We start from the raw sequence: 27,500 nt of genomic DNA on the forward strand, positions 1-27,500 counted from the left end.
CTTTGACAAGGTCGCCATACCTGAAGTGAAGGAGATCATTGAGGGATGTATCCGTCAGAACAAGGACGAGAGGTGAGTCACTGTACACACACACACACACACGCATACACACATACAGTACACACACACACACACACACATACAGTGCGCACCTCCGCGTCAGTGAATCGTAACATAACACTTCCACGGTTTGTGTACAGAGATAACAAACTCAAATTCCTCTCTCACTCTTTGCCTAAACACGAACTCTGCCTCCCCTGTTTCCTGCTGTAGAAGATGACTAATCTCTTCTCTATTGTTGGGTGTTATTGGACGTTTAATTAAGTGTCTGTATCAGATAAATTGAAAGGCCTTGACAGGACTTGGACCCCCAACAGTCAAGTGAAGTTGTTTAGGAGCTCGTTCCTCCTCAGTTGGTCTGGGGGTCTCTGTTGAGGGCTGAGAACCTCCTCAGACCGGCACAGGGCATCAGTCATTTAGCAGACGCTTTTATCCAAAGCGACTAACAATAATTGCCTTTAACGCAGGAAAAGCCAATGTACTACTACTTGCCAGAACTGACAAGTGACTAAGAGCATAATCTAGTGCTGAAGGCAAAGTGCAAGAATAGCAATCTAAAATACAATAGGTGCTTAGGCGGGAGGATTGTTGTAGTACTGCTTGAAGAGATGAGTTTTGATCCTGTAGTGAAAGATGGGCAGCGCTCCCTGACAGGTGAGTCGGTTCTACGCCCGGTTATCTGTCTGAGTCTTGAGGAGACACAAGTCTTCTGTCACCATGCCAGTCCATGGGCGGTCCACTTGGCATCAAAGGCAATTGCCTACGGTGCCGAGGCACTAGGGGCGCACAAATCTCCTCTAGCACCCTGGAATCGTCCACTAGCACCCCCCTCCCCCCGGGCGCACTGACGTTATGTTGCCTAGGGCGGCCAATCGCCTTCCACCGGGCCTGTGCCAGTCAGATGTTTGGACAATGAGCGCTCAGTTGATCACTTCACTGATATGAAGCTATTGTTCAGCTGCCTGGGCATCACACACACACACACACACACACACACACACACACACACTGTAAACACAAATCTTCCGCCTTGTTAACACTAACAGGCTGACCGTGGTGCAATCTCTCCCTCTTTTCCCTTCTTCCTCTTTCATGTTCTCTCCCTCCCTTCCTCTCTCTCTGCAGGTATGCCATTAAGACCCTGCTGAACCATGCGTTCTTCCAGGAGGAGACGGGCGTGCGCGTGGAGCTGGCCGAGGAGGACGACGGGGAGATGATCGCCATCAAGCTCTGGCTCAGGATAGAAGACGTGAAGAAGCTCAAGGGGAAGTACAAAGACAACGAAGCCATCGAGTTCTCCTTCGACCTCAACAAAGATGTCCCCGAAGATGTGGCGCAGGAAATGGTGAGGCACGGGCGCAGGCCGGGGGGAAGGGGTCACCACACGTCGGCCATGTTGGGAAGGGAAGGGGTCACACCACGTCAGCCATGTTGGGAAGGGAGGAACGGAGGGATTTTTCAGCACAGAGCTGACAGGGCTTGGTTAACACTAGAATAGCTGAGGGTGGGTCAAGTGACCCATGCAACTACATTAAAAAATAATTCTCTGCAACCGTTCAAGTTACAGCGCCCTGCTTTCATGACTTTTCCTAGATATGTGCATTTTACGTGTCAATGTTTTTGAAACTTCGAAATCCCTAGCTAGTGATGTCTATGATTAAAAATACATTTAAAAAGTTAATCACAATAATAAGCTGTGATTAATCATGATTAATCACAAGTTTAAAATAGTATTTACTTGTATTTTTTTTGGGGGGGGGGGAAACAATTCGGCCTATGTGTAATGTTTGAATGAAGAAATGCGTGACAAAGTGGTTGGAACTATAAAAGAACAGCGGTATGTTCTGGAAGGACAGTCGGCTACATCACTGCAATAATATGTGCTTCAGCTCCATCCACACTTCCATCTGGAAGCTTGTTGCCGTAGGCCTCAACCAAAACCTCCTCAATCATCCTTGTCTCAGCAAGTGGGTATGTGATTGTTTACCTGGCTGAGTTACTGAAAGACATGGAGACTGATTACCCGTGTTTCACATGCCTGATAATTTATCAGAGTTTCACAGCCTTTCAGTAAACCAGACAGGTTCTGTATGGAATTACAGGAGAAAGTTGGGTAAATTTAGTAATATGATTAATTTTTGTTAGCTTTTTTTAACCCGGTAAAGTTTCTGGATTAATTGCGAGCGTTGCCGCGTTGACGGGCCTAGTTTAAGGACCTCCTTAAAGCAATACATCGCGATATTTAGACAAACATGTCTGGTGCTAATTCTCCAGTTAGATTTACTAAAAGTAAGCTGAATCCTCCAAACAGTCTACTCAGAAAGATAATACATTGACATTTATTACCTTTTAAAACTTGCGCCCCCGGGACGCAGCATTGTCGAAGTGCGCATGCGCAACGTTGTGCTTAAACAACACAGTAGCTAGTATCTATTCCAGCGTCTATGGATATCAAGCGTTTTTTAGCTCAATGATATCATGGCGGAGGTGAGAAAACCGAAGCGAAACATCACGGAAGAAGACAGAAAAAGAAAAAGACAATCTCCCCCAGGCTATGGAACAACCTGCCCCTCCATGTTAGATCCTCTCAGACCCTTGAGTTTAAATCCTCCCTAAAAACCTCCTTTCCTCCCTGGCGTTTAAACCAGTCTGTGCTCAAGCCTGGTTCATGTTCAATGTCTGTATTGTTTTGCTGTAATTTCCTTGTTTTGTTGTGAAATGTTGTTACCTAGGACCCATCTTTGTACAGCACTTTGGCTGTCGTTTTAAACGTGCTCTATGAATACATTTTGATGTGATTTGATTTGACTCCCGGTCTGCGCCAGGTGGAGTCAGGCTACGTGTGCGAGGGCGACCACAAGACCATGGCCAAGGCCATCAAGGACCGCGTGGCCCTGATCTGCCGCAAGCGAGAGCAGAGGCAGCTGGTGAGGGAGGAGCAGGAGAAGAGGAGGCTGGAGCTGGAGCAGGCCGAGGCCCTCAAGCCCCCGGCCCAGAGTCAAGCTCCGCCTCCCAGCCCGCTCCAGGCCCAGAGTCAGGCTCCGCCTCCCAGCCCGCTCCAGGCCCAGAGTCAAGCTCCGCCTCCTGGCTCGCTCCAGGCCCAGCCCAGCCTGGGAGAACCAGAGGACCCTGAGATGGACCAGCACCAGAACCAGCAGCAGCAGCAGCTGCACTACCAGCAGCAGCAAGCCAGCATCTCCATGACATGTAAGGACCAGGAACGCAGAAGGCCTCATTGTGTGTGTGTGTGTGGTGTGTGTGTGTGTGTGTGTGTGTGTGTGTGTGTGTGTTCGTCTTTGTCTTTCTCTTACTAATAAATAACTGTATTTTTCCTCCATTTCCTTTTTGTCCGCTCCCCCCCAGCTGAAGGAGTGCTGGACAGTGGTCAGGGTTCTTCTGTGTTCTCCGAGTCTCACCTGGGTCAGCTGACCATGTCCTACAGCTGCCCCCCCATCCAGCCCCCCCCCCAGGCCCAGCCCCCGGCCCCCTACCCCCCTCAGTCCCCACAGCAGCAGCAGCATGCAGCCTACCAACAGCAGGCCATGGTGAGTGATGTCATCAAAACGAGACCAGGGGCGGGTATTGGCAGTATAGCAAGTAGAAGAATGAAGAGTGTGTGTGTGTTCTATATGCGTGACGAGAGAAAGTTCTGGAAGACTTCGATGGAATTAAGAAGGAGGTGAGTGAAAGAGGCAGCGTTTACCTCTTCAGACTGGCAAGTTCAGAATTCAACAGCTATCAGCTAGCGTTTAGCGTGTTAGCATTTCTGTAGGTGAGCTAGTCTCCAGAGGGCTATCAGCTAGATGGGGGGGGGGGGGCAGGCAGGGGGGGCAGGGTACACACAAGGGGCTGTGTTCACCTCAGAGACAAGCCTGTAGGTATGTGCAGCTGGAGAGAGAACAGCGCCAAGGCAGGTCAAAGGGCAGAGTGGAGACATGAGCCTGCTAGCGGCTGCGTTCATCACAGCGCTGTCCCCGAGCAGGGGCCTCATCAAAGGCCCAGCCCCAGACGAGAGAGGCCGGGAGGCTGGAGGGTTATCATGCTGAGGGTCTGACCCCTGACCCCTGGGGCCGGAGTGGGCCGCGGGTTCAGTCAGAAACCCAGACAGAGGTTAGAATAAGCTCAGTAGCAGCTGTCATACTTCAGTCTTCTGCAGGGGGCCTCACACACACACACACACACACACACACACACACACAGGTGAGTACCGGGATGAGATACTGTATGGGGGGTGGGAAGTGCCACATTTTGCAGGTGTGCGTGTGAGTGTGTGTACACACACACACTCACACGCACACCTGCAAAACGTGGCACTTCCCACCCCCCATAGACCTTTTCTGTCCACTCGACGTGGAAGTCCATTTTACTGTGTGTGTGTGTGTGTGTGTGTTTGTGTGTGTGTGTGTGTGTGTGTGTGTTATTGCATGTTACATTGTTTATCTAGTTATTGTGATGGGTTCAGATTTCCAGAATCAGCCATTGTGATGTTCAGTAGTGACAGAAGGATGCATGCAGGGGAAACCTGAACGAAGAGCAAACCAGCCTCTGAGTTTGTCATCTTCCTCTCTTTCACACACTCAACCTCTCCGCTGCACCTCCACCACATCCACCCCTCCTGTCCTCCTCCACATCCCTCCATCATCCTCATATCCACCCCCCGACCCTGTCCAACCAGCTACGGCGCATTTTATTCACTGTGTTTTTCTCCTGAGTTGTTGTTTTCCACTATTGTGTTTGTTTATTTTTGTTTACACACACGGCTGCTGTGTGCACGCCGCCAGAGCCCCATCAATCCCATCCGGGAGGGAGGTAGGGGGCGGGGCTTTCTACAGTCATCCTTTGGTTTGATTTCCTGCATTCAGAACCATTCGCTGTATTGGTCTAGCCAATGGGGGTGTCCCATTGCCCACAGTGGTAGAACAGCAGATACACCAAAAACATCTCCTAGCTCAGTCAGTACCTCCATTAGACTTCTACACGTACGTACGTCATATACTGTACTTTTGTCTATGGCAGCTAGATAGACAAGCTAGATATTCTGAAGCACTTAAATAGATAGGAACCTGGATGAAGAGTCTTCTGGCCTCCATGTCTCTCTCTCACCACGCCCTGCGTCTGTACGTAGCGGCCCTGGGATTGCTGGGAATGGTGGCGTCTGCTCACTGAGTCTCCATTTGGTTCAAGTTATCCTGTAGGTGTTGTTGTTTACTTTATTCTTTGTTGTTGTTTTTTGTTCCCTTTTGTATACAGCTTGTCTATTGTTTTCCAAATGCACTGTTTGGTCATTGTTTGTCATATATGTCAACTTGCTTCCCTTGACTATGACTGATGATCGTGTATATTGATAGAAATCTCAACACACATTAGATCCGTAGTCTCACCTTTATTCTGTCCTGGAAAACATCTCGCTGATGAAGCCTGCGGGATGTTTTCTCACACGATTCTAACCATGTGCAAGCTTTATCAGAATTGATTGATTCATCGATTGCTACAGGGAGAATTGATCAATTAAATGTGATTTTCTTTGTGTCGTCGTCATCTCGTAGGGGCACGGCTGCCTTTAGTGAGACTCCTGAATCAATAACTACTGAAGATAATCTCAACGCCTCTCTCTAATCTTAAAGATATTGGTCTCTCTGATCATCAAAAAGACTCCTTTGTAGACACCTCATGTCTTTCCTACCCAATAAGTCTTAGAGACACTATATTATAAGTCTTCTTGTGGTTCTCTTATCTTGCCTCCATCTTTGTTTCATGTTAATGTGTTCGCCGTTGTTCTGTTTACACTTGTTTTGTTTATAATTTTTCATTCAATGTTAGTTTGTTAGTTTTAGTCTCACTGTTTTCATTGTTTTAGTTTGTGTTATGAGTTGTAGTTCCTGTGTGTTGTAATGCTAACCCTCCTCCTCCTCCTCCTCCTCCTCCTCCTCCTCCTACAGCATCCTCCTCTCTGTCGTCCTCGCAGCCGTAGCATGTCCGTTTGCGTCCCCTACTTTTCCTCCGCCTCCCCCCTGCTGGCCGGCCCCCCCGAGCCGCCCTCCACCCCCCCGCCGGGCGCGTCCTCCGGCCCCCTGTCCCCGCGCTGGGGCTCCTCCGACGGGGACACGTTCGCGGGCCGTCTCTCCAAGGCCCTGGAGAGCGTCCTGCCTTTGCACTCCACGCCCCCCCGGCCCCGCCAGCGCAGGGCCAGCCTGCCCGCCCTGTTTCACAGCCCTGTATGTCTGAGTGTGTCTGGGAGAACCGGGCCTGGAGGAGGGGGGGAGCCGGAGGTCACGGAGAGATGAGTCTGTAGGGGCTAGGGTGCCTCGCTGGTGTCTGAGGCTGGGGGTACGGGACGGAGAGATCAGTCTGTAGGGGCTAGGGTGCCTCGCTGGTGTCTGAGCCTGGGGGTACGGGTGAGAGATCAGTCTGTAGGGGGAGGGTGCCTCGCTGGTGTCTGAGCCTGGGGGTACGGACCAGAGAGATCAGTCTGTAGGGGTGAGGGTGCCTCGCTGGTGTCTGAGCCTGGGGGTACGGACCAGAGAGATCAGTCTGTAGGGGTGAGGGTGCCTCGCTGGTGTCTGAGGCTGGGGATACGGGTCAGAGAGAGACCCGCATGCCTCTAGAGATGGCTGAGCTCCACATATGCAGTGGTACGGTGTCCCTGGACGAGTAGATGGAGGCCGTCATGCATTTAAACGGAACATGATTGATTCAGAGACTGAATGATTAGCAGTGGCAGGGTTAGCCCTGATTGGCCCGGTCAGAGCCAGAACTGTATGTACTGTACAGCTGTTTATGTAGTTTACAGTATGTTAGCGTGTGGTGGGACTCAGACTAGCAGGGAGGGATGGGTTGACCTGCTGACCCCGGCCTCATAAAGCACACAGCTCCTCTGTATTACCAGGGCTGATTGAATCAGGCTGATGGGACAGCTTGCCCCTCTCATTCAGATGGGCAGTAAACAATCCTACACTCCTGCAAACCATCTGCTACGGTACAGAGAACAGACCGTCCTGGTTTAGGACTGAGAGGGCCTACTCTCTCTCCTGAACTATTCACCTCTCTCTCTCTCTCTCTCTCTCTCTCCTCTATCTCTCCTCTCTCTCTCTCTCTCTTCTCTCTCTCTCTCTCTCTCCCCCACTCTCTCCTCTCTCTCTCTCCCTCTCTCTCTCTCTCCTGAACTATTCACCTCTCTCTCTCCTCTCTCTACCTCCCCACCTCTCTCTCTCTCCCTCTCTCTCTCTCTCCCCCACTCTCCTCTCTCTCTCTCTCTCTCTCTCTCTCTCTCCCCCACTCTCCTCTCTCTCTCTCTCTCTCTCTCTCTCTCTCCCCCACTCTCCTCTCTCTCTCTCTCTCTCTCTCTCCCCCACTCTCCTCTCTCTCTCTCTCTCTCTCTCCCCCACTCTCCTCTCTCTCTCTCTCTCCCCCACTCTCCTCTCTCTCTCTCTCTCTCTCTCTCCCCCACTCTCCTCTCTCTCTCCTCTCTCTCTCTCTCCCTCATCTTCTCTCCCCCACTCTCCTCTCTCTCTCCTCTCTCTCTCCCTAACTATTCACCTCTCTCTCTCCTCTCTCTACCTCCCCACCTCTCTCTCTCTCCCTCTCTCTCTCTCTCCCCCACTCTCCTCTCTCTCTCTCTCTCTCTCCCCCACTCTCCTCTCTCTCTCTCTCTCCCCCACTCTCCTCTCTCTCTCTCTCTCTCTCTCTCCCCCACTCTCCTCTCTCTCTCCTCTCTCTCTCCCTAACTATTCACCTCTCTCTCCCTCTCTCCCCCACTCTCTCTCCTCTCTCTCTCTCTCTCTCTCCTCTCTCTCCCTCTCTCTCCCCCACTCTCTCCTCTCTCTCTCCTCTCTCTCTCCCTAACTATTCACCTCTCTCTCCCTCTCTCCCCCACTCTCTCTCCTCTCTCTCTCTCTCTCTCTCCTCTCTCTCCCTCTCTCTCTCCCCCACTCTCTCCTCTCTCTCTCTCCTCTCTTTCTCTCTCTCTACCTCCCCACCTCTCTCTCTCCCTCTCTTTCTCTCTGTCTCTCTCTCTCCCCTTCTCTCTCTCTCTCTATATCTCTCCCCCACTCTCCCTCTCCCTCTCTCTCTCTGGTTTGTAGATGAGTTAGTTGGACTAGTTTGGTTTCAGACACGAGTGAGGGGCCATTTTGGCTCTGGCCTCTCTCTCTCTCTCTCTCTCTCTCTCTCCCTCTCTCTCTCTGGTTTGTAGATGAGTTAGTTAGACTAGTTTGGTTTCAGACACGAGTGAGGGGCCATTTTGGCTCTGGCCTCTCTCTCTCTCTCTCTCTCTCTCTCCAGGTGGCCTGTGTTCATATTAAATACAGATGTGCTGCACCTCCCCAGTCATTAGACTTGTCCCACTGCTGCTCTGCCCTGCACCCAGGAAGAACACCTCACCACACTAAGAGAGTCTTTCTACACAGAGTCAGTACTAAGACTGGTCCCAGTACTGCTATTTTACACTACAGTTAGTATTCTGACCTGACCCAGTCCAGACCAGACCAGACCTGACCCAGTCCAGACCTGACCCAGTCCAGTCCTGACCCAGTCCAGACCTGACCCCGTCCAGCCCTGACCCAGACCAGACCTGACCCAGTCCAGACCAGACCTGACCCAGTCCAGACCAGACCAGACCTGACCCCCGTCCAGACCTGACCCAGTCCAGACCTGACCCAGTCCAGACCTGACCCCGTCCAGCCCTGACCCAGACCAGACCTGACCCAGTCCAGACCTGACCCAGTCCAGACCTGACCCCGTCCAGACCTGACCCAGCCCAGACCTGACCCAGTCCAGACCTGACCCAGTCCAGACCTGACCCAGTCCAGACCTGACCTGACCCCGTCCAGACCTGACCCAGCCCAGACCTGACCCAGTCCAGACCTGACCTGACCCCGTCCAGCCCTGACCCAGACCAGACCTGACCCAGTCCAGACCAGACCTGACCCAGTCCAGACCAGACCAGACCTGACCCAGTCCAGACCTGACCCAGTCCAGTCCTGACCCAGTCCAGACCTGACCCCGTCCAGCCCTGACCCAGACCAGACCTGACCCAGTCCAGACCAGACCTGACCCAGTCCAGACCAGACCAGACCTGACCCCGTCCAGACCTGACCCAGTCCAGACCTGACCCAGTCCAGACCTGACCTGACCCAGTCCAGACCTGACCCAGACCTGACCTGACCTGACCCCGTCCAGACCTGACCCAGTCCAGACCTGACCCAGTCCAGACCTGACCCAGACCTGACCTGACCTGACCCAGTCCAGACCTGACCCAGACCTGACCCAGTCCAGACCTGACCCAGACCTGACCCAGTCCAGACCTGACCCAGACCAGACCTGACCCAGTCCAGACCTGACCCAGTCCAGACCTGACCCAGTCCAGACCTGACCCCGTCCAGCCCTGACCCAGACCAGACCTGACCCAGACCTGACCCAGTCCAGACCTGACCTGACCCAGTCCAGACCTGACCCAGTCCAGTCCAGACCTGACCCAGTCCAGACCTGACCCAGTCCAGACCTGACCCCGTCCAGACCTGACCCAGTCCAGACCTGACCCAGTCCAGACCTGACCCCGTCCAGACCAGACCAGACCAGACCTGACCCAGTCCAGACCTGACCCAGTCCAGACCTGACCCCGTCCAGACCAGACCAGACCAGACCTGACCCAGTCCAGACCTGACCCAGACCAGACCTGACCCAGTCCAGACAACAGGCCTCTGTCCTCTCTCTTAAGCACACAGTCACAAGGTCCTGGATATCAGATAAGATGTCATTTAATGGTCATCTGTGGTCCAAACCTGGCATGTTAGGCCTTTCTGGAAATAACATTGTGTGTGTTTTGCCCCTTGAGAACAATTAAGTTAATCCTATTTTATTTTTATTTATTTTTTATTTATACCCTGTATAAATATTTATTCTCAGGCCAGTTTGACAGATGGGTCTAGTTCAAGTTTAAACATTATTCTCTTCCCCAGTGGGACCGTTTCCAGCAAAGTAGCCTAAACAAATCCAGACATGGAACATTATAAAATCCACATGAATCATAATGACACAGTTACAGTATAATGACGGCTACTGAGTTGCCTCAGCTTAATGGAGCAACCTTGAATTAAGGACCGATGCATAGTGAGAGCATATATACTGTATATAGCTGTAATATACTGAATGCCTCATGATCATCAACACGGAGCAGTCTAGAAGCATGGAGAGTCTGATGACTGGGAGTTCTCTGCCATGTCTGCATTTAATATCATACCTAGAAGCTATCATACCTGTCTGTCTGTCTGTCATTCTGTCTGTCTGTCATTCTGTCTGTCTGTCTGTCATTCTGTCTGTCTGTCTGTCTGTCTGTCTGTCTGTCTGTCTGTCTGTCTGTCATTCTGTCTGTCTGTCATTCTGTCTGTCTGTCATTCTGTCTGTCTGTCTGTCATTCTGTCTGTCTGTCTGTCTGTCTGTCTGTCTGTCATTCTGTCTGTCTGTCATTCAGTCATTCTGTCATTCCCCTGATCTCTCCATTCTTCTTTCTCACGGTTTCCTTTCAGGGTCTTTTGTGCACGAGTTGTGCTGTATATTACTGCTTTCTCTCTCTCTCTTTCTCTCTCTCTTTCTCTCTCTCTGTCTCGTTCTTTTTGATGTCTTTACTCCTCTCCTGTGTCTCTCTCTCCCTCTCTCTCTTTCTCTCCTCTCTCATTCTGCCTCTGTCTCTCCCTGATGAAGCTGATGTATCTTATGCCGCAGCAGCAGTCTGTGCCTCACGCGTACGGCGCCGGAGCAGGAGGCCCCGCCCCCCCGGGCCTCCCGGACACGCCCCTCTTCTTCCCCTCCATCCTGGAGCGACCCGTGTCCTTCTCCCCTCCGCCCTCCGGCCCGCCCAAAGCCTACAACGCCCAGCGCCGGAAGAGCACCTCCATCCTGGAGGCCCACACCCGCCACTTCCAGCCCGCCTACCCCCGCTATGGGAGCAGCCTGCACCCCTTCTCCAGCCTGGAGGTGGACCCCGCCCCTCACTACCTGATGCCCGGCTACGCCGCCCCACGCCTGGGGGAGCCCCTGCACCTCCCCGGCACGCCGGAGCCCCTCTACGGGTACAAGGACCCGCGGGCCGAGCAGGAGGAGGCGGCGGCGATGAGGAGGCGGAGCCTGAACCAAGCGGCGCTCCTGGACCACTTTGAGGCGCTGGCGTACGGCGGATACTCCATGACAGCGCATCACCTGAGTCAGATCAGCTTCCACCAGCAGATCCAGGCGGCCGCCGCCTCCCTGGGCTACGACCCCGGTCTGCCCCTCCTCCACCCCCACCTGCGCCGGGCGCACAGCCCCGCCCCCCAGCTGCCCCCCATGGGCGCCGCCCCGGGCCTGCCGCCCTCGCCCCTGCCCCCCCCCTCCTCCTCCTCCTCCTCCTCCTCCTCGGTGGTGGCGGCCGACCAAGGCTGCTACCCCTCCTACCCGCTCTCCGCCCCGCCCGCCATGGACACGCCCACGCCGCCGCCTGGCAGCATGTTTGACTTCCACGTGCACAGCCTGGCGGCCGCCACCGACCCCGCCCTGCTGGCGGGCAGACTGTTCCGGGCCCGCCGCGGCTCCATGGACCTCCCCCTGGAGGAGGGCGGCGCCGGGGGGGCGGGGTCTGGGTCTGGGTCGGGCTCCTACAGCCGCCTCCAGCCCGTCACGGAGGAGCTGTGCAGCTTCCTGAGCCCGGAGCTGCCCCTGCCCCCGGGGAGCCTGCTGCTGCACGGCCACGCCAAGGACTGCAGCCCGGAACCTTCCAGCGACTCCCTGGCCTCCGACAACGGCGAGGTCCAGTCCCCGGCGCCGCCCCTGCCGTACCGCCACCCCGGCGCCGAGCCCTCCCCGGCCCAGTCCATCCCCCACGCCGCCTGCTACGGCGCCGAGGCCGGCGGGGTCAGCGCCGAGGGCCAGGGGCACCCGCCCAGCCAGCAGACCTTCCTGTTCGTGCCCCCCACCCTCGCGGACCCCCCCGGGGGCGCGGCCTCGCACCTCTGCCTCCTCCAGGCCAGCTGGGCCAGGCAGACGGGCCTGCAGGGGGCCTACGAGCCGGGACTAGGGTACCAGGATGTTGGGCTGGCCTACCCTGAGTCCAGCCTGCTCATGAAGGGCCCTCCCACACCGGTACAGAGACACACTCCTACTAAACCCGCCCGCCTCCACCCCCCCGACCTACAGCCTCGCCTTCACCCCCCCAAACCTCCAGCCTCGCCTTCACCCCCCAAACCTCCAGCCTCACCACCAGACAACCGTCTTATGAGTTCAACCTGATTGGTCCATTCTAGTGGTTGTGATTTTAACCCTTTCCAGACGGGCCTGTACCATCTCCAGAGTCCTCAGGGGGAGTTCCTCACTGTACAGACCAGCTGTTTAAACCCCCCTGTGTATCTTGTGTATCTGTCACCTATGTATCAGGTTTGCGTTGTATATATCAGTAAGTAAGATTTTGTTTGTATGTGTCATATATGATTGTATATGGGAAAATGTGTGTTTGCATCAATATCGTCTGGTATAATATTGCCAAATCGTGCATACAAATCCAAAGCTTGTGGTGGCATGCGCTGTAGTCACACACCAAAAGGCCTCAGTGACACTATAGTGACGAGACGGGACCTGAGGATACGGTTGATTATATCATGGGATCACATTTCCTGGGGTCACCTTCCTCTCCGGATGGAGATGGGCTTCAAGCCCTGTTCCTAAACGGAGGATTTAGAGATTCCAATCACAGCCCTGTCGCCACGTGACTTTGACGATTTGTATGAACAAACACACAGAAACATACGACAAAAAGACGGGGGTTTAGACAGCTTCCTGTAAGGCTCAGCCTGTCTCCTTATGTTAACCCACAAACAAAGTGTTTATTATATTTTTACCCCCTTATTTATTTTTTTAAATATTATTTTAATAATAATAGCTACTGTAGCTAAATCTGCGTCAGTCGGCTGGAAAGGGTTAAAATGTTTTTGTTTTGTTGCGTTGTTCCATGTGGTCCAGAGCCCCGGTAGAGGAGTGTTACTGAGGGCACTCACTAGGACTTTGAGGTCACTCTAAGAGGTCAAAGGTCACTCATTTAACCCTGAGACATGATCACATCAGACAGCTGACATCATCAGAGTCATTCTGCTGCCCCATCGCTGCTCTTCACTTTAAACTCTTCATTTATTTCCTTGTTTTCTTTATTATTTGTTTATTTGTGTTTGTGCTGTGAAGGCCTGTTATTGTGAAGTCCAGGGGAGGTGGGGTAGGTAGTCAGCCTGGGGCAGCTATGCCTGGGGCAGCCTGGGCCTGGGGGCAAGTATCCGTGCCTGCAGCCTTCTAAGGGTTGATGGTTCAGCTCTGAAACGCCGGCCCTTCTCCCCGCGCCCCGGAGGGCTTGGAGAGTCCACCACACCCCCCCCCACCCCCCCCAAAAAACCTCCCACACGCCATGTTTACTACGCCATTTTTGAAGGGACACAACCGACCTCTCACCTCTCATGTTGCTCTGTCGAGCTTTAACATTCACACACTAGGCAGCCCATCACCTACGAGCTCTCATGCATGAAGCCCACTCACCCCCCCCCCCCCCCCCCCACTAACCCGACCCCGGGACCTGTCCCAAGCGTCCTAGCTAGCTCTACGCTGCGTAGCTGGGCTGGGTGTGTGCATGCACAAGGAGAGACTGGTAGAAGCACCCGGAGGCCTTGTGAATGCACGCGCTGCAAAGAGCTGTGCTTATTACCCCAGCGCCATGGTCTGATCTGACTTCCTGTTTTACATTCCTTCCATTGGCTCTCTCTCCCTCTCTTTATTCTCTCTCTCTCTCTCTCTCTTTATTCTCTCTCTCTCTCTCTCTCTCTTTATTCTCTCTCTCTCTCTCTTTATTCTCTCTCTCTCTCTCTCTCTCTCTTTATTCTCTCTCTCTCTCTCTCTCTCTTTATTCTCTCTCTCTCTCTCTCTTTATTCTCTCTCTCTCTCTCTCTCTTTATTCTCTCTCTCTCTCTCTCTCTCTTTATTCTCTCTCTCTCTCTCTCTCTCTTTATTCTCTCTCTCTCTCTCTCTTTATTCTCTCTCTCTCTCTCTCTCTTTATTCTCTCTCTCTCTCTCTCTCTGTCTTTATTCTCTCTCTCTCTCTCCCTCTCTCTTTATTCTCTCTCTCTCTCTCTCTCTCTCTCTCTTTATTCTCTCTCTCTTCTCTCTCTCTCTCCTCTTCCTCCTCATTACCACGCCATCCCCCTGCCTGTCCTGTTGTAGGGGCAGCCTCCCCCCCCCCAGCCCAGCTCTGGCCACGCCCTGGCCCCCGCCTCCCAGACGGCCCCCGTCCCCACACAGCAGGTAAATACCGCACACACACACACACACACACGCACACACACACACACACACACACACACACACACACACACACACTGTGTTGGTTTTGATTTGTTTTTTGTTTTAAGTCATGTGAACCTGCGCGTGACAACTGTGGTCTGCCAGGGCGTCTTCATCTCTCTCTCTCTCTCTCTCTCTCTCTCTCTCCCTCTCTCTCTCTCTCTCTCTCCCTCTCTCTCTCTCATTCTCCCTCCATCTCTCCCTCTCCCTCTCCCTCTCCCTCTCCCTCTCTCTCTCTCTCTCTCTCTCCCTCTCTCTCTCTCTCTCTCTCCCTCTCTCTCTCTCATTCTCCCTCCATCTCTCCCTCTCCCTCTCCCTCTCTCTCTCTCTCTCTATCTCCCTCTCTCTCTATCTCCCCCTCTCTCTCTCTCTCTCTCTATCTCCCCCTCTATCTATCTCCCTCTCTCTCTCTCTCTCTCTCTCCCTCTCTCTCTCTCTCTCTCTCCCTCTCTCCCTCTCTCCCTCTCTCCCTCTCTCCCTCTCTCTCTCTCTCTCATTGTGTTGTGTGTTATAGTGTGGAGGTTACTACAGCACAGCGCCCCTCTTGCAGGTACAGAACCCAGAACCTCTCTACTCTCAAACGGGCTCTTCTCTCTCTTATCTCTTTCTCTCTGAATCTCTACATCTACAGATAGACCCCCCCATCTCTCTCTCTCTCTCTCTCTCTCTCTCTCTCTCTCTCTCCCTCCCTCTCTCTCTCTCTCTCCCTCTCTCTCTCTCTCTCTCTCTCTCTCCCTCCCTCTCAAACGGGCTCTTCTCTATCTCTCTATCTCCTCTCTCTGAATCTCTACATATTCTACATCTACCTATCTACAGATAGACCCCCCGCCCATCTCTCTCTCTCCCTCTCTCTCTCTCTCTCTCTCTCTCTCTCTCTCTCTCTCTCTCTCTCTCTCCCCCCCCCTTTTTTCTTGGCTTTGCCCTCTCATTCCAACAGACTTCCTGTTGCTTTGACCAGATACAGAAACTGTGACCGAAACTCTTCACCTTTGCGTGTTCAAGTGAATGTTGTTGTTGTTGTTGTTGTCATGGCTGCCGTGCTCAGGTAAGCCGTCTCGATGGCGCCGTCATGTGTCATATTTCCATCGGTAGCGGGGCGTCGCCCAACGCCTCCTCTACCCCCGGGCGTCGCCCCGTTCCTCTGTAGCCAGCTGATGGAGGTATGAGGTGCCTTGCCAAGCGCTTGCCTGAACCCTCCGGTTCCCTCTGCCTCTCCCCCAGATGCCCCCCCAGGCCTCCCTGCCCCCCCCCACCCAGCCGCTGCCCCCCCAGCAGCAGCAGCACCATTCAGGGGGGGGCGCCGTGGTGCACAGCCCCCCCCACAGCACACTACAGCAGGCCAGCCAGCCCGCACAGGTAGGCACACACACACTCACACACACACACACACGCACACACACACACACACACACACACATAACGTTACAGACAGACACACATGTACACACACATCCTGGCTCTCAGACCAATAACAAACATGGAGTCGACACAGTTGTAGATAAAAAGGAACAAAAGTTGATTTAAAGTTGAAGGAAAAGAGGCGTGGTCGGCGCCGGGCTGGAGGGGGGGGAGAGACCAGCTAGCGGTCTCTCTTATGTAGGGCTCCCGGCCTGGTTCATCTTGCCAGCCTAATGGGCAGGCCCTGCTGGTCGTCACAATACACACACACACACACACACACACACACATAACGTTACAGACAGACACACGTGTGTACACACACACACACACACAGACATACATACATACAGACACACACACATACACACACACATACAGATACAGACACACATACAGTACGCCCCCCACACACACCCACACACACAAAGATACATAGAAACAGACAAACACAGACACACACACACATGTACAGAGACATGCACAAACACACACACACACACGTAAAGAGACATGCACACACACACACACACCATGGTCTTGTCTAGTGGATGATGCTGTCTGCTTCTGCCGACTGTTTAATTTAACTCTTCATCATCCTGACTTCACTTTCCATCCTGCTGTCTTTTCTCCTTTTGACTGCCTTCTCCATGTGCCTGCTGCCTGCCTGCCTGTCTGGTGTGCGTGTGTGTGTGTGTGCGTGTGCGTGTGTATGCGTGCGTGCGTGTGTGTGTGTGTGCGTGTGTGTGTGTGTGTGTGGCCCCTAGTGGTCTTCTAGTGAGCGGAGCACTCCTGTCATGACTCCCTCTCCCAGTGTTGACCTCTGCTCTCTCTACCAGGCAGCTCAGCTAACGTTAGCTCTGGCCCAGGTACACTGTCACTCAGGGACTGTGTGTGTGTGTGTGAGCGTGTGAGCGTGTGTGTGTGTGTTTGTGTGTGAAAAGTGTGTGTGTGTGTGTGTGTGTGTGTGTGTGTGTGTGTGTGTGTGTGTGTGTGTGTGTGTGTGTGTGTGTGTGTGTGTGATGTATGCGACAGGTATAACTTCTTTGTTGTTTTTCTACTGTGGCGTCATGTTGCCCTTGTGTTCTGTGGTGTGTTTGTTTGACCCATGTAGTCCTGGCCTGTGTGTGGTAGTATTAGTAGTGGTAGTACTAGTAGTGGTAGTATTAGTAGTGGTAGTATTAGTAGTGGTAGTATTAGTAGTAGTAATAGTATTAGTAATGGTAGTACTAGTAGTGGTAGTATTAGTAGTGGTAGTACTAGTAGTGGTAGTAGTAGTGGTAGTAGTAGTAGTAGTAATAGTATAGTATTAGTAGTGGTAGTATTAGTAGTGGTAGTACTAGTAGTAGTAGTAGTGGTAGTAGTAGTAGTAGTAATAGTATAGTATTAGTAGTGGTAGTATTAGTAGTGGTAGTAGTAGTAGTGGTAGTATTAGTAGTGGTAGTATTAGTAGTGGTAGTAGTAGTGGTAGTACTAGTAGTGGTAGTATTAGTAGTGGTAGTATTAGTAGTGGTAGTACTAGTAGTGGTAGTATTAGTAGTGGTAGTATTAGTAGTGGTAGTATTAGTAGTGGTAGTACTAGTAGTGGTAGTATTAGTAGTGGTAGTATTAGTAGTGGTAGTATTAGTAGTGGTAGTAGTTGTAGTGGTAGTATTAGTAGTGGTAGTATTAGTAGTGGTAGTATTAGTAGTGGTAGTATTAGTAGTAGTAGTATTAGTAGTGGTAGTATTAGTAGTGGTAGTATTAGTAGTAGTAGTAGTAGTAGTAGTAGTATTAGTAGTGGTAGTATTAGTAGTGGTAGTAGTAGTAGTGGTAGTATTAGTAGTGGTAGTATTAGTAGTGGTAGTATTAGTAGAAGTAATAGTATTAGTAATGGTAGTACTAGTAGTGGTAGTATTAGTAGTGGTAGTACTAGTAGTGGTAGTAGTAGTAGTAATAGTATAGTATTAGTAGTGGTAGTATTAGTAGTGGTAGTACTAGTAGTAGTAGTAGTGGTAGTAGTAGTAGTAGTAGTAATAGTATAGTATTAGTAGTGGTAGTATTAGTAGTGGTAGTAGTAGTAGTGGTAGTATTAGTAGTGGTAGTATTAGTAGTGGTAGTAGTAGTGGTAGTACTAGTAGTGGTAGTATTAGTAGTGGTAGTATTAGTAGTGGTAGTACTAGTAGTGGTAGTATTAGTAGTGGTAGTATTAGTAGTGGTAGTAGTTGTAGTGGTAGTATTAGTAGTGGTAGTATTAGTAGTGGTAGTACTAGTAGTGGTAGTATTAGTAGTGGTAGTATTAGTAGTGGTAGTATTAGTAGTAGTGGTATTAGTAGTGGTAGTATTAGTAGTGGTAGTATTAGTAGTGGTAGTAGTAGTAGTAGTAGTAGTAGTAGTAGTAGTGGTAGTATTAGTAGTAGTAGTAGTGGTAGTATTAGTAGTGGTAGTAGTAGTAGTGGTAGTATTAGTAGTGGTAGTATTAGTAGTTGTAGTATTAGTAGTGGTAGTATTAGTAGTAGTAGTAGTAGTAGTAGTAGTAGTAGTAGTGGTTGTATTAGTAGTGGTAGTAGTAGTGGTAGTAGTGGTAGTAGTAGTAGTGGTAGTATTAGTAGTGGTAGTAGTAGTAGTATTAGTAGTGGTATTAGTAGTGGTAGTATTAGTAGTGGTAGTATTAGTAGTGGTAGTATTAGTAGTAGTATAGTAGTAGTAGTAGTATTAGTAGTGGTAGTAGTAGTAGTAGTAGTAGTAGTAGTAGTAGTAGTAGTAGTGGTAGTATTAGTAGTGGTAGTACTAGTAGTGGTAGTATTAGTAGTAGTAGTAGTAGTAGTAGTAGTAGTAGTAGTAGTGGTAGTATTAGTAGTGGTAGTATTAGTAGTGGTAGTATTAGTAGTGGTAGTATTAGTAGTGGTAGTATTAGTAGTGGTAGTATTAGTGTCCCTGTAGACTTCTCATCTTAGCGTTCAGGCTAGTCAACACTGCTGTCGTGTCGTGGCTGGTACCTGTTTAAGTGGCTGCTAGTGTGTGGGCGCATGGTCGTGTCTTGGCCTGTGACTTGCGGTAGGTGTGCTGAACCTGGAGGTGTCCCTGTAGTAGTCGCCATGTTGACCCTCTACCACTGGGGCCCGGTTCCCATGATCTCCAGGGTGAGGCTACCCCCAGGGTGAGGCTACCCCCAGGGTGAGGCTACCCCCAGGGTGAGGCTACCCCCAGGGTGAGGCTACCCCCAGGGTGAGGCTACCCCCAGGGTGAGGCTACCCCCAGGGTGAGGCTACCCCCAGGGTGAGGCTACCCCCAGGGTGAGGCTACCCCCAGGGTGAGGCTACCCCCAGGGTGAGGCTACCCCCAGGGTGAGGCTACCCCCAGGCTCAGCTGCTCTCTATACTGACCATGAGTCACCATACGCCCCCAAAAACCTTCAAACCCAGACCAGCACCTGTGGGAGGGTAACTTCACGCTGTAGCGAGGGATTGAGTAACTGCACCCTATCCTGACCCTCCTCCCCCTCCTCCTCCCACCCCCAGCCCGCCAGCGTAGCTCCGCCCACCTCCTCAGCCGGACTTCCTGTCTCCGCAGCGCAGGTGAATCTCGCTCCGCCGCCACTCCCGGCTACCGTGACGACCGGGGCCGTGGGACCGAGCGCCCCGCTGACCCCGCCCCCGCTAGGGTCAGCCATAGTAGCTCCGCCTCCTGGGTCAATACCTGTAGCCAATCAGGCGCCTCCGCCCGCCCCCACGCCACAAATGATGCCTCAGCCATTGGCCGCCGTGGTGCCAATCATCAGCATAGCCGCCGCGCCCCCAGGGCCCTCCCAGACTGGAGAAGCCCCACCCAAGGTATTGATGGACTACCCAAAACCCCATAACAAACCAACCCACATGTCCCATCAAGTCAACCCTGCAGCATGACGAGAGCTCAGAGAGAATGTTCTAGAATTCCTGGCTGCATGTAGTAGTTTCATTAAATTGCGGTGCTATGATCATTACATTTTATGAGGCCTGTGTCTTCGGTGGATATGCCACATTATTTACGACTAGCTGGCTTAGTCCTGTGGTTGTGTCCAGGAAGGAAGGTTCTAGGGCTGCTCCCTGAACGTCGACGAGTCGAATCATCAGTCGGAGACCCTCGAGTCGACTGAGATTCTCAAGTCGAGCAGTCGTTTTTTTTGCTCCACCATCAAGATGTGCTGGTGGGCCTAGCCTACTGTGGGCCAGCAAGCACATACATTTCCCCAAGCACAAAACTGCTTTCCTAGATCATTCTTCATGTATTTAACTAAGGTATCCGCTGGAGAGTATATTTTTCCCCCATAGACCATGAAAATGCTTTAGTGACAGTTAAAACATGTCCTTGTTGACTGCTGCCCAACGCAGAGCCTATTCACACGCTTTGAAAAGCGCAGTCGTCAAATCGCCCGACCGTTGGCTGTGGGAAACGCTGCATAGAAACATGGGGGCATCTGAAGTAGATGGACCATGTGGGCAGATGATTCATATTTAGCAAGAAAAACAGGCGTCTGTTATTGTGCTGCCTGTGAGCAGGGGTGAAAATTAACCTTTAGGCTCACGGTGAGTCACCTGCCAAGGGGACTGTAGATCTAAATCTACCGGCCAAGTCTATATTTGTTTCAGATAGTCTTCCAAATCTAGTCGCCAATTGGAAATTGTACCTGCATTTGTCCGGTGGCAGGTGTTCATGTTCAGCCCTGCCTGTGAGTTTGAGTTTAAAGTTTCACAGCTCAGACTCAGGTCTCCCCTCGTATCTCCCCCCGTATGAGGAAAAGAAAACACACAAAAAATAAGGAGGAACGAATCGTCGAATCTCTGCTTTGAACAGGCGAATCTGATTGGACACACCAGTCGAGTCGTGTACAGCCCTAGAAGATTCCTACGTAGTTCTGGATATGAATTGGTAGGAAAAACATGGACCTCTCTTTCTGAGGAGTGGTGATAGTTGTTAGTTGTTCTTGTACTGTAGAGTCATGAATGCAAACTCGCCAGTCTGACCCTTTTCTTAAAGCTGCTCTTCTCTCATGATTACATACTTTGCTTTCCTTTTGGCTTTTCCTTTCCCCTGACCGTTGTTAGGAGCACATGTGCCTCTTGGCCTGTCCATGTACAGTATGTACAGTAATGTTGCACATGTATGTTCCAGGCATGTCCACCTGCCTCCCAGTCTTCAGACCTGACCCAGTTACAGCCACCACAAGTGTCCTTGTCTATGGAAAGGTAAGTACAGACACACAAACACACACTTACACACACACACACACATGACACAAACACACACCGATCATCTGATTCAAGCGAGTCGTTGGGTCATTGTGGCTTAATAAGCTGTCCATCTGCGCGTGCGCCTCCATCAGCGGCCAATCGGACGTGGCATCGGGCCTGAGTGACGGCAACGAGGGCGGTGGGGGGGGCAGGCACGAGGGCCGCTCCATCAAACGCCACCAGCGACGCTCCGTCCGAAGCCGATCACGCCAGGACAAGACCACCAAAGCCAAGCTCAACGTCCTCAATGTAAGAACTCCCTCCATGACAGTACACAACAACGACCAAGTTGCATCCAATCGTATCGTCCCAAAGAAAGAGAGGGCCAGGAAGGGCCTCTTGGACAGGGAATGAATGAATGAATCTATGAATTCACAAATCCAGTGTTCTTAGTCTTAGAATAAAGAGCTATTCTCTTCATCCCCTCACCTGAACCCTCATATCACTCCCTCCCTCCATCTGCACTCTACCCTTCTCTCTTCCTCTACTCACAAATCAACAATTATAGGCCCACATCAAACCTCCTGTTTTTAAGTAAAATCCTTGAAAAAGCAGTTTTTCAACAGCTGAAGAACTTCCTGGCACTAAATACTAGTTTTGATGTCTTCCTGTCAGGATTCCCACCCCACAGCTCAGGAAAACAACAGACTATGTAACCACACTGTAGCTACACAGATGACACACACATTTATAACACCAGGGGACTAGAATCCCATACAAGCGCTGAGTAAGTGCATTGAACAAATCAATGATTGGATGTGTCAGAACTTTCTTCAACTAAACAAAAATAAAACTGAAGTAATTGTCTTTGGAGCCAAAGAAGAACGATTAAAAGTCAGCGCCCAGTTTCAATCAGTAATGCTAAAAACCACAAACGAAGCCAGAAATCTTGGTGTAGTCATGGACTCAGACCTGAATTTCAACAGCCACATTAAGTCAATTACAAAGTCAGCCTTCTATCACCTGAAGAATATATCAAGGATTAAAGGATTTAAGTCTCAGCGGGATCTGGAAAAACCTGTCCATGCGTTTATCTTCAGTAGACTTGACTACCCTAACGGTGTGTTTACAGGTCTCTCTACAAAATCAATCAGACAGCTGCAGCTGATTCTGAAGTCTTTACACTGGCTTCCTGTCTGTCAAAGAATTTACTTTAAAATACTGCTGTTGGTGTATAAAGCACTGAATGGTTCAGGGCCAAAATATATTTCTGATCTGCTGCTACGTTATGAACCATCCAGACCTCTCAGGTCGTCTGGCACAGGCCTGCTTTCTGTCCCCAGAGTTAAAACAAAACATGGAGAAGGTTCAGTTTTTATGGTCCACATATCTGGAACAAACCGCTGCTTTTTATTAAATCAAATAATAATTAATCTTTCATTCTTACACTGCACTGTAACTTTTATTCTTGTATTTTATTTTTCCTGGATTTTGTTGTAAATGTCCTTTTATAATGTGCTTTTTTGCATTTCGTTTTATACTATATGACCTTTTATAATGTGTTTCTTGCACTTTGTCTTGATGCTTTTAATGTCTCATGTGAAGCACTTTGAATTGCCTTGCTGCTGAAATGTTCTACACATAACCGTGCCTTTCCTTCCTCAGATTTCCAACATGGGAGACAGGGTGGCAGAGTGCCAGCTGGAAACGCACAACAGGAAGATGGTGACCTTCAAGTTTGACCTGGACGGAGACAACCCAGAGGAGATAGCACATATCATGGTGCATATCCACCTCTCTCTCTGTCTCTCTCTTTCCCTGTCTCCCTCTAGCTCGCTCTCTCCCTCCCTCCTCCTCTCTCTCTGTCTAGCTCTCCCTCCCTCCTTCACTCTCTCCCTCCTCTCTTTCTGTAGTACGGTGGTGATTCTGAGAGGTGTTTGTGTTGACCGTAGTGTGTGTGTGTGTGTGTGTGCGTGTGTGTGCGTGTGTGACCCCAGGTCCAGAGCGAGTTCATCCTGGAGAGCGAGAGGGAGTCGTTCATCGAGCAGATCCGTGAGGTCATCGAGATGGCCGACGAGATGGAGAGGGACGGCAGTAGCCAGGTAAGCTCGGCCAATCACCACGCCTCTACGTCCCGTCCTCTGATTGGTCCTCGCTCCTGTATCTCATTCTGGCTCCATGTTGTACCCACAGATGATTGGTCACCTTGAGCAGCAGACCCCCGCCTCCTCCTTACCCCTTCCAGGTAGAACCACACCTGCTCTGTTCTCTCTTGAACAAGCACAGATTAGCAGCAGCTCTGACCACATATGAGCACCTGCAGAGAGAGCAACAGAGAGAAAACTACCACACATTAAAACTACCACACGTTAAAACTACCACACATTAAAACTACCACACATTAAAACTACCACACATTAAAACTACCACACGTTAAAACTACCACACATTAAAACTACCACACATTAAAACTACCACACATGAAAACTACCACACAATAAAACTACCACACATTAAAACTACCACACATTAAAACTACCACACATGAAAACTACCACACAATAAAACTACCACACATTAAAACTACCACACATTAAAACTAACACACATTAAAACTACCACTCATTAAAACTACCACACATGAAAACTACCACACAATAAAACTACCACACAATAAAACTACCACACATTAAAACTACCACACATTAAAACTACCACACGTTAAAACTACCACACATTAAAACTACCACACATTAAAACTACCACACATTAAAACTACCACACATTAAAACTAACACACATTAAAACTAACACACATTAAAACTACCACTCATTAAAACTACCACACATGAAAACTACCACACAATAAAACTACCACACATTAAAACATTAAAACTACCACACATTAAAACTACCACACATGAAAACTACCACTCATGAAAACTACCACACATTAAAACTACCACATTAAAACTACCACACATTAAAACTACCACACATTAGAACTACCACATTAAAACTACCACACATTAGAACTACCACATTAAAACTACCACACATTAAAACTACCACACATTAAAACTACCACACATTAAAACTACCACACATTAAAACTACCACACATTAAAACTACCACACATTAAAACTACCACACATTAAAACTACCACACATTAAAACTACCACACATTATAACTACCACACATTAAAACTACCACACATTATAACTACCACACATTAAAACTACCACACATTAAAACTACCACACATTGAAACTACCACACATTAAAACTACCACACATTAAAACTACCACACATTATAACTACCACACATTAAAACTACCACACATTATAACTACCACACATTAAAACTACCACACATTAAAACTACCACACATTGAAACTACCACACATTAAAACTACCACACATTATAACTACCACATTAAAACTACCACACATTAAAACTACCACACATTAAAACTACCACACATTAAAACTACCACACATTAAAACTACCACACATTATAACTACCACACATTAAAACTACCACACATTAAAACTACCACACATTGAAACTACCACACATTAAAACTACCACACATTATAACTACCACACATTAAAACTACCACACATTAAAACTACCACACATTATAACTACCACACATTAAAACTACCACACATTATAACTACCACATTAAAACTACCACACATTAAAACTACCACACATTGAAACTACCACACATGAAAACTACCACACATGAAAACTACCACACATGAAAACTACCACACATGAAAACTACCACACATTAAAACAACCACACATTAAAACAACCACACATTAAAACTACCACACATTAAAACTACCACACATTAAAACTACCACACATTAAAACTACCACACATTAAAACTACCACACATTAAAACTACCACACATTATAACTACCACACATTAAAACTACCACACATTAAAACTACCACACATTAAAACTACCACACATTGAAACTACCACACATTAAAACTACCACACATTATAACTACCACACATTAAAACTACCACATTAAAACTACCACACATTAAACCTACCACACATTAAAACTACCACACATTATAACTACCACATTAAAACTACCACACATTAAAACTACCACACATTGAAACTACCACACATGAAAACTACCACACATGAAAACTACCACACATGAAAACTACCACACATGAAAACTACCACACATTAAAACAACCACACATTAAAACAACCACACATTAAAACTACCACACATTAAAACTACCACACATTAAAACTACCACACATTAAAACTACCACACATTAAAACTACCACACATTAAAACTACCACACATTATAACTACCACACATTAAAACTACCACACATTAAAACTACCACACATTATAACTACCACACATTAAAACTACCACACATTAAAACTACCACACATTGAAACTACCACACATTAAAACTACCACACATTATAACTACCACACATTAAAACTACCACACATTAAAACTACCACACATTATAACTACCACACATTAAAACTACCACACATTAAAACTACCACACATTGAAACTACCACACATTAAAACTACCACACATTATAACTACCACATTAAAACTACCACACATTAAAACTACCACATTAAAACTACCACACATTAAAACTACCACACATTAAAACTACCACACATTATAACTACCACATTAAAACTACCACGCATTAAAACTACCACGCATTGAAACTACCACACATGAAAACTACCACACATGAAAACTACCACACATGAAAACTACCACACATGAAAACTACCACACATGAAAACAACCACACATTAAAACTACCACACATTAAAACTACCACACATTAAAACTACCACACATTAAAACCACCGCACATTAAAACTACCGCACATTAAAACTACCACACATTAAAACTACCACACATTAGAACTACCACACATTAAAACTACCACACATTAAAACTACCACACATTATATCTACCACACATTCAAACTACCACACATTAAAACTACCACACATTATAACTACCACACATTAAAACTACCACACATTAGACTGAGAGAGGCTGGTCTTTGACCCTTTTGACCCCAGGGTAGCTTGTCTGTTAGTGACCTCCTCATCTCAGCCTGGCTCCAGTGTACAACTCACCACCGCTCTCTCTCTCCTCCCCTCAACTACTCTCTCTTTCCTCCGTCACCTCTCCCTTCCTCCCTCCTCCCCCCACCCTCCCAGAAGTGCCCCCCAGTGGAGCGGCCCAGGTGGTTCACTCGGCCGGCCGGAGGTTCATCGTCAGTCCCGTACCGGAGCCACGCCTCCCTCCGCCCCCTGTTCCCTCCCAGGACACACAGGCCACGCCCACCGGTGAGCACAGGGCCTGCTGTGCGCTCTGACACACACACACACACACACACACACACACACACACTCCGTACACCTAATGTTAGTCAGATAAAGTTGATTTAATAAAGACTGATTCACTGTATGGGGAATTCAATCAGTTTTTGTGTGTGTGTGTGTGTGTGGGTGTGTGTGGGTGTGGGTGTGTGTGGGTGTGTGTTTGATCTTTTACCCAGCAGCCTCGGCGGTAGGCCTGTCCCAGTCTGCATCAGCCGTGTCTCTCCAGCAGGCCTTCTCCGAGTTCCTCCAGAACCAGTACGACCCGGGGCCCAGCACCGCCCCGGCCTCCATGCACTCCTGCCAGCCCCCCTTCCCGACCCAGCCCCCCTTCCAGCCTCAGCTCCAGCCTCAGCCCCAGCCTCAGAGCCAGCCCCAGCTCCAGCCCCACACTCAGCCCCAGCCTCTACTTCAGGCCCCCCTCCAGCCTCTACTCCAGGCCCAGGCCCCCCTCCAGCCTCAGCCCCAGCCTCTACTCCAGGCCCAGGCCCCCCTCCAGCCTCAGCCCCAGCCTCTACTCCAAGCCCCCCTCCAGCCTCAGGCCAGCATAGACCCATCCACCTGTCTTTTGCCCCAGCCGCTGCCATCAGAGCCCTCCACCCCCCCACCCACCTCCACCCCGCCGTGTGTGTCCATCACCCCTCCAGCCTCCTCCTCCTCCCCCCCGCCCACTTTCCACCAGACCATTGCCCCCACTCACATGGATGCCCAGCTAGCCCCCCAGGCTCAGCTCCAGACCCAGGCCCAAACTCAACCTCAGCTCCAGCCCCAAACTCAGCTCCAGCCCCAAACTCAGCTCCTGACCCAAACTCAGCTCCTGACCCAAACTCAGCTCCTGACCCAAACTCAGCTCCAGCCCCAACATCAGCTCCCGACCCAAACTCAGCTCCAGCCCCAACATCAGCTCCCGACCCAAACTCAGCTCCCGACCCAAACTCAGCTCCAGCCCCAACATCAGCTCCCGACCCAACCCCAGCTCCTGACCCAACCTCAGCTCCAGACCCAAACTCATCTCCAGACCCAACCTCAGCTCCAGACCCAACCCCAGCTCCTGACCCAACCTCAGCTCCAGA

The 27,500-nt window shown here is 49.9% G+C and overlaps 1 protein-coding gene across 1 annotated transcript in view; it reads left to right on the forward strand.

The window, feature by feature from the left end:
- The window catches only part of wnk1b (WNK lysine deficient protein kinase 1b), a gene marked incomplete at both ends in the record, with an annotated part of 64,668 nt that overhangs the window by 28,273 nt on the left and 8,895 nt on the right, over positions 1 to 27,500 (forward strand). Inside the window, 14 exon segments of the mRNA XM_084447648.1 lie at positions 1,186 to 1,405; positions 2,886 to 3,267; positions 3,424 to 3,605; positions 10,780 to 11,383; positions 11,471 to 12,171; positions 14,284 to 14,364; positions 19,302 to 19,613; positions 20,932 to 21,005; positions 21,143 to 21,299; positions 22,656 to 22,772; positions 22,988 to 23,092; positions 23,184 to 23,235; positions 26,266 to 26,394; positions 26,607 to 26,781. Of these exon segments, the coding sequence (XP_084303774.1) occupies positions 1,186 to 1,405; positions 2,886 to 3,267; positions 3,424 to 3,605; positions 10,780 to 11,383; positions 11,471 to 12,171; positions 14,284 to 14,364; positions 19,302 to 19,613; positions 20,932 to 21,005; positions 21,143 to 21,299; positions 22,656 to 22,772; positions 22,988 to 23,092; positions 23,184 to 23,235; positions 26,266 to 26,394; positions 26,607 to 26,781 (3,291 nt within the window).

The sequence above is a fragment of the Borostomias antarcticus genome (assembly GCF_949987555.1).
Source record: "Borostomias antarcticus genome assembly, chromosome: 13".
NCBI classification, from domain to species: domain Eukaryota; kingdom Metazoa; phylum Chordata; class Actinopteri; order Stomiiformes; family Stomiidae; genus Borostomias; species Borostomias antarcticus.